This window comes from Salmo trutta, chromosome 2 (genome assembly GCF_901001165.1).
Source record: "Salmo trutta chromosome 2, fSalTru1.1, whole genome shotgun sequence".
In the NCBI taxonomy this organism is placed as follows: Eukaryota; Metazoa; Chordata; class Actinopteri; order Salmoniformes; family Salmonidae; genus Salmo; species Salmo trutta.
This window is the reverse complement of record NC_042958.1, coordinates 14,040,598-14,054,721: the sequence shown is the minus strand read 5'-3', so window position 1 is coordinate 14,054,721 and position 14,124 is coordinate 14,040,598. Positions and strand designations below refer to the sequence as shown.

The following is a 14,124-nucleotide window of genomic DNA, read 5'->3' as shown; positions in this document are numbered from 1 at the left end:
AGGCTTTATTACTGCCACTTTTAGTGAGTTTGGTACACATCTGGTGGATAGAGAGCCGTTTATTATGTTCAACATAGGAGGGCCAAGCACAGGAAGCAGCTCTTTCAGTAGTTTAGTTGGAATAGGGTCCAGTATGCAGCTTGAAAGTTTAGAGGCCATGATTGTTTTCATCAATGTGTCAAGAGATATAGCACCCGCTTCACTTGAAGCTCTCAACCTGCTCCACTGCAGCCCCGTCGATGAGAATGGGGGCGTGCTCGGTCCTCTTTTTCCTGTAGTCCACAATCATCTCCTTTGTCTTGATCACATTGAGGGAGAGGTTGTGGGGCCCCTGTGTTAAAAATCAGCATGGCGGATGTGTTGTTACCTACCCTTACCACCTGGAGGGGGCCCGTCAGGAAATCCAGGATCCAGTTGCAGAGGGAGGTGTGTAGTCCCAGGGTCCTTAGCTTATTGATGAGCTTTGCGGGCACTGTGGTGTTAAATGCTGAGCTGTAGTCAATGAAAAGCATTCCCACATAGGTGTTCCTTTTGTACAGGTGGGAAAGGGCAGTGTGGAGTGCAATAGAGATTGTATCATCTGTGGATCTGTTGGGGCCGTATGCAAATTGGAGTGGGCGTAGTATGATGGCATAGTATTAGAACCAAGTCCTGAGCCAAGTGCAAGTTCCCACCGTACCTTCTCCGCTATGCAATCTGGTTTCCGAGCGGGTCATGGGTGCACCTCAGCCACACTCAAGGTCCTAAATGACATCATAACCGCCATCGATGAGACATTACTGTGCAGCCGTATTCATCGACCTGGCCAAGGCTTTCGACTCTGTCAATCACCACATTCTTATTGGCAGACTTGACAGCCTTGGTTTCTCAAATGATTGCTCGCCTGGTTTACCAATTACTTCTCTGATAGAGTTCAGTGTGTCAAATCGGAGGGCCTGTTGTCCGGACCTCTGGCAGTCTCTATGGGGGTGCCACAGGGTTCAATTCTCGGGCCGACTCTCTTCTCTGTATACATCAATGATGTTGCTCTTGCTGCTGGTGATTCTCTGATCCACCACTATGCAGACGACATCATTATGTATACTTCTGGCCCCTCTTTGGACACTGTGTTAACTAACCTCCAGATGAGCTTCAATGCCATACAACACTCCTTCCGTGGCCTCCAACTGCTCTTAAATGCAAAAAAACGAAATGCATGCTATTCAATCGATCACTGACTGCACCTGCTCGCCCGTCCAGCATCACTACTCTGGACGGCTCTGACTTAGAATACATGGACAACTACAAATATCTAGGTGTCTGGTTAGACTGTAAACTCTCCTTCCAGACTCACATTAAGCATCTCCAATCCAAAGTTAAATCTAGAATTGGCTTCCTATATCGCAACAAAGCATCCTTCACTCATGCTGCCAAACAAACCCTCGTAAAACTGACCATCCTACCGATCCTCGACTTCAGTGATGTCATCTATAAAATAGCCTCAAACATTCTACTCAACAATTGGATGCAGTCTATCACAGTGCCATTCGTTTTGTCACCAAAGCCCCATACACTACTCACCATTGCGACCTGTACGCTCTCGTTGGCTGGCCCTCGCTTCATACTTGTCGCTAAACCCACTGACTACAGGTTATCTACAAGTCTCTGCTAGGTAAAGCCCCGCCTTATCTCAGCTCACTGGTCACCATAGCAGCACCCACTCGTAGCACGCGCTCCAGCAGGTATATCTCACTGGTCACCCCCAAAGCCAATTCCTCCTTTGGTCGTCTTTCCTTCCAGTTCTCTGCTGCCAATGACTGGAACGAACTGCAAAAATCACTGAAGCTGGAGACTCATATCTCCCTCACTAGCTTTAAGCACCAGCTGTCAGAGCAGCTCACAGATCACTGCACCTGTACATAGTGTACCGGTCGTCGTAACGTAGTGGACCAAGGTGCAGCGGGTTGAGTGCTCATAATGACTTTTATTGAACACAAGCAAAACAAGAAAATGATCGAACGAACAGGATTGCAGGCTAAACACACAGTTATGCAAACAACAACTTCCCACAAAACCCATACAAAACCACCCCTCTATATAGGACCTTCAATCAGAGGCAACGAGGAACAGCTGCCTCCAATTGAAGGCCAAATCAATTAACTAAACATATAAATAAATAGACTAGACTGAACATAGAAATACACTAACATAGAACATAGACCAAAACCCCGGAATACTCTAAACAAACACCCTCTACATAAACACATATAACAACAAACCCCGAACCACATAAAACAAACACCCCCCCTGCCACGTCCTGACCAAACTACAATAACAAATAACCCCTTTACTGGTCACAACGTGACAGTACCCCCCCCCCCCCCCAAAAGGTGCAGACCCCGGATGCACCTCACAAAAAAATAAACACAAAAATAAACCCCCCAAACTAAAGGGAGGGAAGGGAGGGTGGCTGCCGTCACCGACGGTTCCCGTGCTATACCCCCCCTCCCCAATCCTCCTACTGTGGAGGTGGCTCAGGCTCTGGCCTTAGTCCCCCACCTAACCTGTCCACCCCCGCTGAATACATATTTAATGTTACCCCTCCCGAAGTCTCTGTGCTATGGCGCATCGCTGAAGACCTCGGGCTGATGTGCGTTGCTGGAGACCTCAGGCTGATGCGCGTCGCTGGAGACCTCGGACTGAAGGGCGACTCTGGCTGCGCCGATTCCGGACTGTCGGGCGACTCTCGCTGCGTCGATTCCGGACTGTAGAGCGACTCTTGCTGCGTCGATTCCGGACTGTCGGGCAACTCTCGCTGCGCCCATTCCGGACTGTCGGGCGACTCTCGCTGTGCCGATTCCGGACTGTAGGCCGACTCACTCGGTTCCGGACTGTAGGTCGTCTCACTCGGTTCCGGACTGTAGGCCGTCTCACTCGGTTCCGGACTGTAGGCCGTCTCACTCGGTTCCGGACTGTAGGCCGTCTCACTCGGTTCCGGACTGTAGGCCGTCTCACTCGGTTCCGGACTGTGGGCCGTCTCACTCGGTTCCGGACTGTGGGCCGTCTCACTCGGTTCCGGACTGTGGGCCGTCTCACTCGGTTCCGGACTGTGGGCCGTCTCACTCGGTTCCGGACTGTAGGCCGTCTCACTCGGTTCCGGACTGTAGGCCGTCTCACTCGGTTCCGGACTGTGGGCCATCTCTAGACGGGGCATTGTCGCCGGACACACTGGACGGGGCACTGTTGCCGGACACTCTGGACGGGGCACTGCTGCCGGATGTTCTGGACGAGGCACTATTGCCGGAAGCTCTGGATGAGGCACTATTGTCGGAAGCTCTGGACGGGGTACTGTCGTCGGAAGCTCTGGACTGGGCTGACGCACTGGAAGCCTGATGCGTGGGGCTGGTACTGGAGATGCCAGACTGGATACACGCACCCCAAGGCTAGTGCGGGGAGCTGGAACAGGACGAGTTGGACTGGGCTGACGCATTGGAAGCCTGATGCGTGGGGCTGGTACTGGAGATGCCAGACTGGATACACGCACCCCAAGGCTAGTGCGGGGAGCAGGAACAGGACGAGTTGGACTGGGCTGACGCACTGGAAGCCTGATGCGTGGGGCTGGTACTGGAGATGCCAGACTGGATACACGCACCCCAAGGCTAGTGCGGGGAGCAGGAACAGGACGAGTTGGACTGGGCAGACGCACTGGAGGCCTGGTGCGTGGGCCTGGTACTGTCTTCACCAGACGGCTAGCACGCACCTCAGGACAAGTATGGAGAGCTGACTCAGGTGACATCAATTTTAGGACACGCTCCGTAGGGCAAATGTCGTGCCTAAAACACCAACACAGTAGCTCTCTCATAGTTTTCTCCTCCAATTTTCCCATCAACTCCTTTATAGTCTCTGTTTCTCTCACCTCCAATTTTACCCCGACTGGCTCTGGTTCCATCCTCGGCTCCGCCGATCTATCCGTGTGCCCCCCCCAATTTTTTTTTATTGGGGCTGCCTCTCATGCATCCTACGTTGGGCCCGCTCTTCGCTCCACTTTCGCCGTTCCTCCCTCGCTGTCTCCACCTGTTTCCATGGCAGGGTCTTGTCCCCTGCCATTACCTCCTCCCATGTCCAAAATGTCCTCCACTCCCTTCTCTCCCTGGCACAGGATCCTTCCTCTTCCTGGGCCCGCTGCTTGGTCCATTTGTGGTGGGAAGTTCTGTAACGGCCGTCGTACGTAGTGGACCAAGGCGCAGCGGGTTGAGTGCTCATAATGACTTTTATTGAACACAAACAAAACAAGAAAACGACCACACGAACAGGATTGCAGGCTAACCACACAGCTATGCAAACAACAACTTCCCACAAAACCCATACAAAAACACCCCTCTATATAGGACCTTCAATCAGAGGCAACAAGGAACAGCTGCCTCCAATTGAAGGCCAAATCAATTAACTAAACATATAAATAAATAGACTAGACTGAACATAGAAATACACTAACATAGAACATAGACCAAAACCCCGGAATACTCTAAACAAGCACTCCTCTACATAAACACATATAACAACAAACCCCGAACCACATAAAACAAACACCCCCCCTGCCACGTCCTGACCAAACTACAATAACAAATAACCCCTTTACTGGTCCAAACTTGACACATATCCCATCTGCAAACAGGCCATCTATCTACCTACTGTATCCCCATACTGTATTTATTTATTTATCTTGCTCCTTCGCACCCCAGTATCCCTACTTGCACATTCATCTTCTGCAAATCTACCATTCCAGTGTTTAATTTCTATATTGTAATTACTTCGCCACCATGGCCTATTTATTGCCTTAACTCCCTTATCTTACCTCATTTGCACTCTCTGTATATAGACTTTTTCTTTTCTTTTCTTCTACTGTATTATTGACTATGTTTTGTTTATTCCATGTGTAACTCTGTGTTGTTGTATGTGTCGAATTGCTTTGCTTTATCTTGGCCAGGTCGCAGTTGCAAATGAGAACTTGTTCTCAACTAGCCTACCTGGTTAAATAAAGGTAAATTTTATTATCTCTTGAGATATCTAATACAGAGAGTAAATTAGCTCAGGTTATCCAAGTCACGCCCGCATTTTCTACAGTGGTATGCCAAGGGTTGACTGGCTGGGGTTGCTTTCCACAGATGTAATGTGCCTTATAATCCAGCAGGTGACGTGTGATTTCCGCATTTACCCAGGGCCTTTGACGTTCGCGTTGTAATACAGCAGAGATGTTTTTGCAGTCCTGTCCCTGGCGCTATAGATGGGGGAAAAAACATAACAAAGCGAACAAACTGGGCCTTATCTAACGTTAGAAGTATAAAGCCTAGGGAGATTTGCCTGGTCAACTTGTTAAGAAAAACTCTTGGTCCTGGTGAATATATTCTTCTAGTGTTCAAATTACTCTTCTCATGTTAATGATTTCCCCTAAAATATAGTCTACATATTATTAGGCCCACAAAATGGCACTTCAAAATCCCATAATGTAGATAGTATATTTGCTGCATAATCCTTTCGATTTGGCATTAAGCTGATTTGCAGTCGTTATCTCACATTGTCTCTCATAGTTTGATTTATGGGGCCGTAATTTCTTCACTCAGAATAGATTTGATTTTAATTGTCGTTTGCATTTGGTCGTTACTCACTGTTGGCCATGTTTACATAAGCTATGGCTGTCGCCATGGGTAAGCACTTTTTATCGTGCCTCCTCATTTTTGACATGTATATACCTGCTTCTATCAGAAACGGCTTTGTTTGTGAAAGAAAGAATATCTAGTGTTTTCGTGACACTCCTCGGGTTCTGTAAAACCTGTTCTTTGCATTCCACTTGGTTTTCTCTAATCCATTAACCAACATTTTACTCCAATAATTCTCCTTTTTAATTACATAGAAATAGGATAATACAACAACAACACCAATATGTATTCTTATTAGGTCATCGTGGTTGTTGTTAATTTGGAAATATATATACATGTGTGTGTGTGTGTGTGTGTGTGTGTGTGTGTGTGTTTGTTTGTGTGTGTGTGTGTGTGTGTGTGTGTGTGTGTGTGTGTGTGTAGTACCAGTCAAAAGTTTGGACACATCTACACATTCAAGGGTTTTTCTTTATTTTTACTATTTTCTACATTGTAGAATAATAGTGAAGACATCAAAACTATGAAATAACATATGGAATCATGTAGTAACCAAAAAAGTGTAAAAAAATATTTTCTATTTGAGATTCTTCAAAGTAGCTACCCTTTGCCTTAACGACAGCTTTGCACACTATTGGCATTCATGTGTTATTTCATAGTTTTGATGTCTTCACTATTATTCTACAATGTAGAAAATAATCAAAATAAAGAAAAACCCTGGAATGAGATGGTGTGTCCAAACTTTTGACTGGTACTGTATATATGCTATGCTTTATCTTGGCCAGGTCGCAGTTGTAAATGAGAACTTGTTTTCAACTGGCCTACCTGGTTAAATAAAAAAATAAAAAAATAAATATATACAGTATATCTATATTTAATTTAACCAGAGAAGTCACATTGAGATTTACATCTCCTTTTCAAGTGAGCCCTGGCTACATACCTATAGTTAGTTAAACAACAGACACAAAAACACACAAAGCATAACAATGAATGAAAGTTAAAACAGTGCAAAGTGCACAAGTGATCTTAAAAGAGCAGGTTTAAAAACGTGCAATAAGTGGTCAGCGGTCCTCAATTACCATTGTTATCATTGTTGATGGGTTATTAGGCAATACTAATTAGCCCTATTACTTTCGATTTTTTTTATGGGATTGACAATTTCCATGAATCGAGAAAGACCTTGTTTGAGCAATTTAATTTAAGCATGAATTAATGAATAATGTTGCTCGCTAGGCGCTCATGGGGGTAACCCAGGGACTAGATGAGGCAACATCAGTATAAACAGCATGGACATTCACTCAAGCATTATAGTATCTCTCCCCACCGCACTCCGTTCCGTCTGGTGTTTCTAACCCGTTGGGTCCATAACCTGTACTGCTCTATACGGCTATGGCCCCTCTCGATTGCCTACAGCCGTTTTATTGCGGTTCATATTAAGAGTCCTTAAAGGCTTTTTATTTGCAAACCTGTGTATGAATCATTGCAGTTGGGTTCAGCAACGCCGCATTACCTTTCACTTAAAACCATTACGCAAATTTCAATGCCACGGATAAGGGGTCTAAATAGCGTTTTACCCAGTCACGCTTCATAAACTCCGTTGTGCGTCTTCAGTGTAGTGGGGAAATACATGCGATTAACAGTTTCCTTCCTCGTTCAAACGACGAGCAAATATAAACACCATTAAGCGACAATACATGGACTGATTTGTATGGAATTGGTTTACTTGAACTTTATAGCAGGTGCTGAGTGCCCCATTAAGATACAGGAGAAAGAGACATAATCTGTCTTGAAGAACTCAGTGCTGCCATAGACCTATTCGTTTCTGTGTGCGTTTGACTGGCCATTTTAGACATCACGTCAACTGTGATGTCTAAAATGCAGATAAAGCCTATGTAAGCACAATGGCCAAAATAGAAAAACAATGTAAACGTTATATATATATTTTAAATGTCTTATCTCATGTAGGCTAATGGTTATTATCGACGGCCTGCAAGACCAGCTGAAAGAAATGCTAGTGCTTTATAACATTACAGTTATAACATGATAATACATTTGATATTTTAATAAGTCGTCGGCCTTGGCTGCTGCCTGGCACTCAGTTGCTGCGTAAAAGTGCTCACCCGCCTGGAAAGACGTGTATTTCCTCGCACCACGCGCGCTAATTGAGTGCTGCTCCTCACTCCATGCTAATTGGTTTACACCCTGGCTCTCCTCTTTACTTTACCGTGAAGAGTGTTGTTTAATGGAGCGAGCACCTGTCTGCCTAATGTCCAGCAAACACAGAGGAAGAGTGGCGGTGGGAGACACGAGCTCTGCTGCTGTTTGTTATGAACCAGAGGAGATCCGTTAAATGGTGTTAAATGAGCCATTGGCTATAATGGGTTGGATTTAAAAAGTCGCAAGTTCGGCCACTTTTAAGAGAACACTAAAAGGTATCCAACCAAGAGAGGGTTCGGCCAGGATTTGGTCTTTGATCCCCTCACATCTCATTGCCAAGTTTCCAAGACAACCGCCGCTGCAAGTTGCTTATCACCAGGGTCAGCCGATGCGAGTAGGCTATTAGGCCTATACATCTGGTTATCGATTTCCCCCTTTATCAGTCGCTTATTGATAAGAGAACTACGTTCATATAAATGTTCAATGGCTGACATTGTTCTACGGCAGTGAAATCTGCATTCAGGCTTCACGAGCGCACTGCATTCCCATCGTTTCTTCTTCTTTTCCACCAAGAGAGCCAAAGCCGTGATGGTACTGACATTGTGGAGGCGCGTTCTGTTTGCGTTTCTCTCCGTGCTTTTTCTCTGCAGGCCGCAATCTCTCTGATTAGTTGGATGGCATTATCCCCTGTCCGCTCGCAGCGATAGGACCCGCAGATTCCGCTGCTCACCTGTATATCGCTGCATTGGGACCAACCTGCAGCAGGTGGGTCTCAGATATCCGCCGTCAAACAGTGGAGTGTTTGCCGAGGGCATTGATTTGTGCACGGTCAATTCTGTTCAATTATTGTCGCACCGCGGGGCAGAGAATACAGACACGAATAGAAACTAAGGTGACAACTTCTCAGTTTTGTGTAATCAGTGAAACCAATGGCTTAGGTGCAGCAGGGTCACGTGGTGGAGGTGACACACCTGCGCAGGGCCTATAGCGGCGACAGATGCACGAGCAGCACAGGTAGAGCAGAGCACAAGGTTCCACGCAGCGAAGGCAATAGGGCGCATGTACATGTGTGCACACACACCCGTTGGATAGCCCTGGCCCTCGGCAGTCATGAATCGAGAAGAGCACTACTATTCCCCCGCGCAGCTGTTCAAAGACCCCTGCCCCTACCAGAGACCCCACAGCGAGGACTTCAGCCACAGCCCTCCGCCCTGCCTCTACATGGGCCGGCAGGCTCAGTCCGTCTATTCCTCGCCTTCCATCGGAGGGCTAGACCAGGCAAGTCTCCCTGATATTGCTCCGTACAGTATGCCCATGCGAGAGGACCCAGGTGTGCAGCAGCTTCACCACCCCCAGGCGCCCCAGCAGACTCTCCAACCTGGGGGTTACGGAGACCAGGGGGAGCTGGCTCTGTGTGCGGATAGGAACAGATACCACCTGTCTTTCCCCTGGATGAAAAGCACCAAGTCTCACGTACAAACCTGGAAGGGACAGTGGGCAGGTAACTGCAGTCACCTTGGCAATTTTCGCATAGTTCTCGTTGCTGTAGGGCTGCAATGAAAGGAATTCATCTAGGCCTCTCAAGGAATCTACCCACACATTTATAGGAATTTTGCAGACCGTTCTTTTACAGTAGGCCTATCTAAATATATTCGTTTGAACACACCTTTATACTGTAGAAATAGCCTACAAGTGGATAATGTATTTGATTAAAATACAATATTTCAACATAAGTATTTATGTAATAGTTAATTGAACATTCAGGAGTTTTCTTTTGCCAATAGCCATGGAGGGAATGTTATTTGACCGTAGGGAATTCAGCAGAAATAAAACTGAACATTGAGTATAATTCCAAAGCTATTTAACTCACACAATCAACTGCGGTGTGGAGCCTGAGTTGCTGCTGCTTTATGTGTAGGCTAATGCCACTGCTGTGAATGTAGGCCTAGAAAAGGATCAGACGTTAATCGTGATAAATGTTCATGAAGTTTGAATAGACCGAGTCTTTTGTGCACTTATAAGAACTTAAATTACATCATGATGTCTACAATATATGTCGTGGGTGGGTGCCAGTTTACCTTGTCAATCAATCTGTAAAGGACCTAGGTTCCCTCATACAAGCCAAACTGTTTTGTATGCCTCTGAAGGTGTGCCTCCTGTCTCAAGTACCAAGTTGAGATTTACTTCAAATATGTGAAAATTTCCGTTGTGACAATTTCTTTGTTAATGATTTCCTAATGGCAGTTATTATCCATACAGGCCTTCATGAAAAAGGCTGCGTAGAATATATTACAGTGTCTTACAATAACCTTAATTATGTCAATATTTTTTACATATATCAAATATATTAAAGGGTATATCATTAAGGTGGAGTCTTAAGGAATCGTAGCAAAATAACGACTCAACTCTTCCTCCTAAAAGTATTTTCTGTTGCGGCCATTTTAAGTCAACTTGGTTCAGCGGGTAAATGGGAACTCGATTGAGCCTTTTTTTCTCTAACCTAAAATATCTGAATACGTTTTCAAACCACATACACAATTAAACGAAATATAAAGTAATGTACGTTACTCAGTGCTTGACTTGGGCAGGAGTTCACCGGAGCTGAGTACCAGCACCTAAAATGTTCTACTGCTTGATCTCCTGTTCCTCTTATAGAATATTAACTACAAAGTATTGTGGAGCTCCTGCACCTTAATATAAACAGTACCAGAACCCAAAATTAGTACCGGAACCTATTCCAGTCCAAGTCAGGCACTGATGTTACTTAAATAAATTGATGGTAACAATATGTGGAAAGTTAGAGCAGAGCACAAGGTTCTTCTCAATTATTGCGTAGGCCTATAGACAATTATTCTCTCAACTCAATCTTCCTCAAAAATAATAACAAAAATATTGTTTGTAATTAATAGGACAATTAGGATACAAATGTGTTAAATATGACTTAATTAGGCTATATGTGCTTTTATTGTTTATTCCCGTGGCTTTAGAAAATTGTGTAACTTTACAAACGATACACTTTTTGGCAAATCATTTCGATCAAAGTTTATTTCAGTAAAAATATTTTCCTTAATGGACAAGCGCAACCAGGGCAAGAATAAGCTTGCTCTAAAACGAATAACAGTTCAACTATTGAATAGAACAGATTTGAAATGCTTATTTATTTTGAAGTCAACGACCACCTTCACCAATAAAAAAGTTTAACATTTGAGCTACTAATTTCATAATTCAAAACACAAATGAATTGTAGTGGTGATACAGGAAAATCTATGGCTGTTCTTTTATCATGTGGGCCTACCTTCATTTTTGATTAAAGTAATTACATTAAATTAACGGACTGTCTCTAAATTGCCTTGCTGATCCAGGCTTTGTGTTTTATTGAACAGTTCAAGTTAGTGAAACTTTTCAGGTGAAATTACTATAGAATAATAACCTATCATGTGAAAATAAATTAGATTATAAACCACAAGATGTTCAACTATTGTACACTTTTGCCAACTAACAATACCCACAGTAATAGAAATGTTACTGTTCTTTTTTTTTGAATAGTCCTAACAATTTTCTCTCCAATTGATTGACCCATTTGTGAGTCTTTGTTATAGAATATGCAGTAATGTGAAATTCAGTGTGCTGTGACCCAGGCAGAATTGTTCTGCACAGAATGCATGATACCTCACATAGTCATTTTCCATAGTCAGTATACAGTATCTGTTGCTATAGTTGCATTGACAGCTGTGAGAGTTTACCTGTCTTCTGATGTAGCCTACTGCATGTGTTTTAGTTATCATCAGTTACCCAACTGTCTATACAGTAGATGTTCTGCATTCTTGGGTGGTCAGTGTGTGAGCTGAGTTCAGTCAGTGTGCTGTGTGTGTTTCAACTAGACCCAATGGGTTAGAACCCACTGGTGGGTCATTGCCAATTTCATCTAGATTGTGCATTTGGGACTTTAACTGTGGCAGGATACAATGTTAAGTTAAAAACTCCCAAACCCTTTCCATCTCTCCCCTCCCGCTCTTTCATTGCCTCTCACTCTGTCTCTATCTTCCCCTCCCCTCCGTTGCCATCCTCCCCCAGGCCACTACATGGAGGCAGAGGAGAACAAGCGGACCAGGACGGCCTACACGCGAGCCCAGCTCCTGGAGCTGGAGAAGGAGTTCCTGTTCAACAAGTACATCAGCAGGCCGCGGCGTGTCGAGCTGGCCCTCACCCTCAGCCTCACAGAGAGACACATCAAGATCTGGTTCCAGAACCGACGGATGAAGTGGAAGAAGGAGGAGGACAAGAAGAGAGTGAGGGGGGTCGACCCCGAGCAGGACTCGTCCATTACGTCAGGGGACCTGAAGGATGAGGCTGGGCTGGGGGTCGGAGGTGCTGGGCTGGGGGTCGGGGGGGCTGGGCTGGGGGTCGGAGGTGCTGGGATGGGGGTGGGGGTCGCGGTGGCAGGGACTCCCACACCGGCACCTCTCACCACTACCACCACACCCCCCTCACCCCTACACTCCCACTCCCTGTCAGGTTCTAGAGACTCGGCTTAGCCGGGCTGATATGTGTGAAAATTGGGCAGACACATGGAGAAAAGGAAGGCACTTTTCAAACAGACTCTGCTGGCATCATTCATGTACGTTGTCGGCCGTGAAAGATTGAAGAGATGTGAAAGTAGAGGACTGCAGGGGCATTGTCTGTGATGTCATCATTCTGCGACTGAACTGACCTCATGTTGGTGTTGAGGACCTGAGGGGCATGCATTGATGATGACACTTTGCATTGGACATACATATAGACCCATTTTATACTATTGCTCTGATCTCTGGGCAGTAGCACCAGCAGCTTGGAGAGACCGTGGTGATACAGACCACACAACTCTGGTGAGAGCTACTTTTAAAGCAAGCTTAGTGCTTTAAAACCAGTGCACTTCAGATTTCAAACTTTTCTCTGAACATTTTGGCAGTATAATGTATGCAGTTTACACACAGTACATGGTTCTGTTGTCAATATTAACAATACTGATGCATTTTCTGATAAATTGTTATATGACAAAAACGAGTCACTCACACCAGTTATATAGCCTTTAAATGTACCTTATGTTATCATATCGTTGATGTCTAAATGATAGGCACTGTGAAGAATGTACTATACTTTGAAATCTTTATTAAGCTATCATCTGAGACTTATCAAATTAAAGTTAATATTTGAAATCAATGAAACATCTGCAGTTATTTAATAACTTTTGCTCAATTTTGGCACTTGGTACAATTAAGCACATTTAGGCACAGTTACTCCTTTACGCACAACAATGACGCAGCCGTTATGATGCGCTGTTCAAACACATACAACTCAGCAGGTAGACCACACGAAACTGTATGTCATCCCGTCAGTCAGTTAGAGCTTGTTGGACGTCTCCGGGACCACGAGCCCCTGCAGACGGAGGTGACAGATCTTCTTCACTTCATCGATGGCGCACGCCCTCTCTATGGTGCGCTCGTTCCGGAGCCGCTCCTCGAGCTGCCGCAGGATGGTCGCTTTGTTGTTCATCCGCGCGCAGATCACGAAGGGGAAACCGAAGTGATCCTTGTATTCCGTATTCAGCCGGGCCATGCGAGAGACCTCGGCAGTGGTCAGCGTGTCCAAACCGGCCTGGACCTGTTCCTCTCGCGACTCCCGGGTCAGAGTCCCACTCTGGAGGTCTCTACCCGTGAGGTCGGGGTGAACTCTGAGGATTCCCTCTTTACCTGTGGATAGTAGAGTTTAGATAGTCGTCCGATGCTGGAAAAACTATCATCTCAAATTCAATATTCATTGATTAATAGAATAGCGTGTAGTAAAATATATTTCACACCCACGTTCAAAAGCCTTATAGTTTAACAATCTCTCACCAGCTGAATGTAAAAATAAAAAATATCATATTACATTTTAAAGAAAGAACAAAAAACGACATATAGGTTATCCATTCATCCTTGGCTATACCTGATTCGGGGAGGGCATCGATGAAGTCGTTTATACTGGCCTCCAGGTCAGCAAGGCTCGAGAAGGGACGGCGGGACCATACTGCGGCCGTTATGAGTGGACATTTCTCCACCACGTTACCAAAAACATCCACAAAGACCTCGTAAGGAAGATAATTCACTGATCCGATGTCCATATTAAACTCTACTGTCTCGTCTGCACAGACTTATTAGCAGCGGCCCCAAAACTGACCTTCGGACAGGTCAACAGAAAAGCCCAGCATGCCAATACTGTAGGGTTATTGAACTCCGGGACAACAAGGCGCTATGACCCATCATGCATTTTTATGCCCAGATTTGAAGTCTTACTATTTTATAATGCAACCTGAACC

General features: G+C 45.2%; 2 protein-coding genes across 2 annotated transcripts; one reads left to right on the top strand and one right to left on the bottom strand.

Moving 5' to 3' along the window:
* The first annotated feature begins 8,353 nt into the window (after window positions 1–8,353).
* Window positions 8,354–12,325, top strand: pdx1 (pancreatic and duodenal homeobox 1). The gene is made up of 2 exons (XM_029691005.1): window positions 8,354–9,291; window positions 11,865–12,325. The coding sequence occupies exons 1-2, from the start codon at window positions 8,901–8,903 to the stop codon at window positions 12,323–12,325; spliced, it is 852 nt and encodes a 283-aa protein (XP_029546865.1). The 5' UTR covers window positions 8,354–8,900.
* Window positions 12,326–12,916: 591 nt separating this feature from the next.
* urad (ureidoimidazoline (2-oxo-4-hydroxy-4-carboxy-5-) decarboxylase) lies at window positions 12,917–14,036 on the bottom strand. Its single transcript, XM_029695117.1, has 2 exons — window positions 13,755–14,036; window positions 12,917–13,519 (listed from the first exon to the last, which is right to left on the bottom strand). Exons 1-2 carry the CDS (start codon window positions 13,927–13,929, stop codon window positions 13,170–13,172), a joined length of 525 nt encoding a protein of 174 aa, XP_029550977.1. The 5' UTR covers window positions 13,930–14,036; the 3' UTR covers window positions 12,917–13,169.
* Window positions 14,037–14,124: the final 88 nt, after the last annotated feature.

Excerpts from the sequence above, each read along its gene's own strand:
- pdx1 (XM_029691005.1), top strand. The coding sequence starts at position 8,901 with ATGAATCGAGAAGAGCACTACTATTCCCCCGCGCAGCTGTTCAAAGAC. Across the intron at positions 9,292-11,864 it reads CTGGAAGGGACAGTGGGCAG|GCCACTACATGGAGGCAGAG; the intron begins GTAACTGCAGTC and ends ATCCTCCCCCAG.
- urad (XM_029695117.1), bottom strand. The coding sequence starts at position 13,929 with ATGGACATCGGATCAGTGAATTATCTTCCTTACGAGGTCTTTGTGGAT. Across the intron at positions 13,520-13,754 it reads CGATGCCCTCCCCGAATCAG|GTAAAGAGGGAATCCTCAGA; the intron begins GTATAGCCAAGG and ends TACTATCCACAG.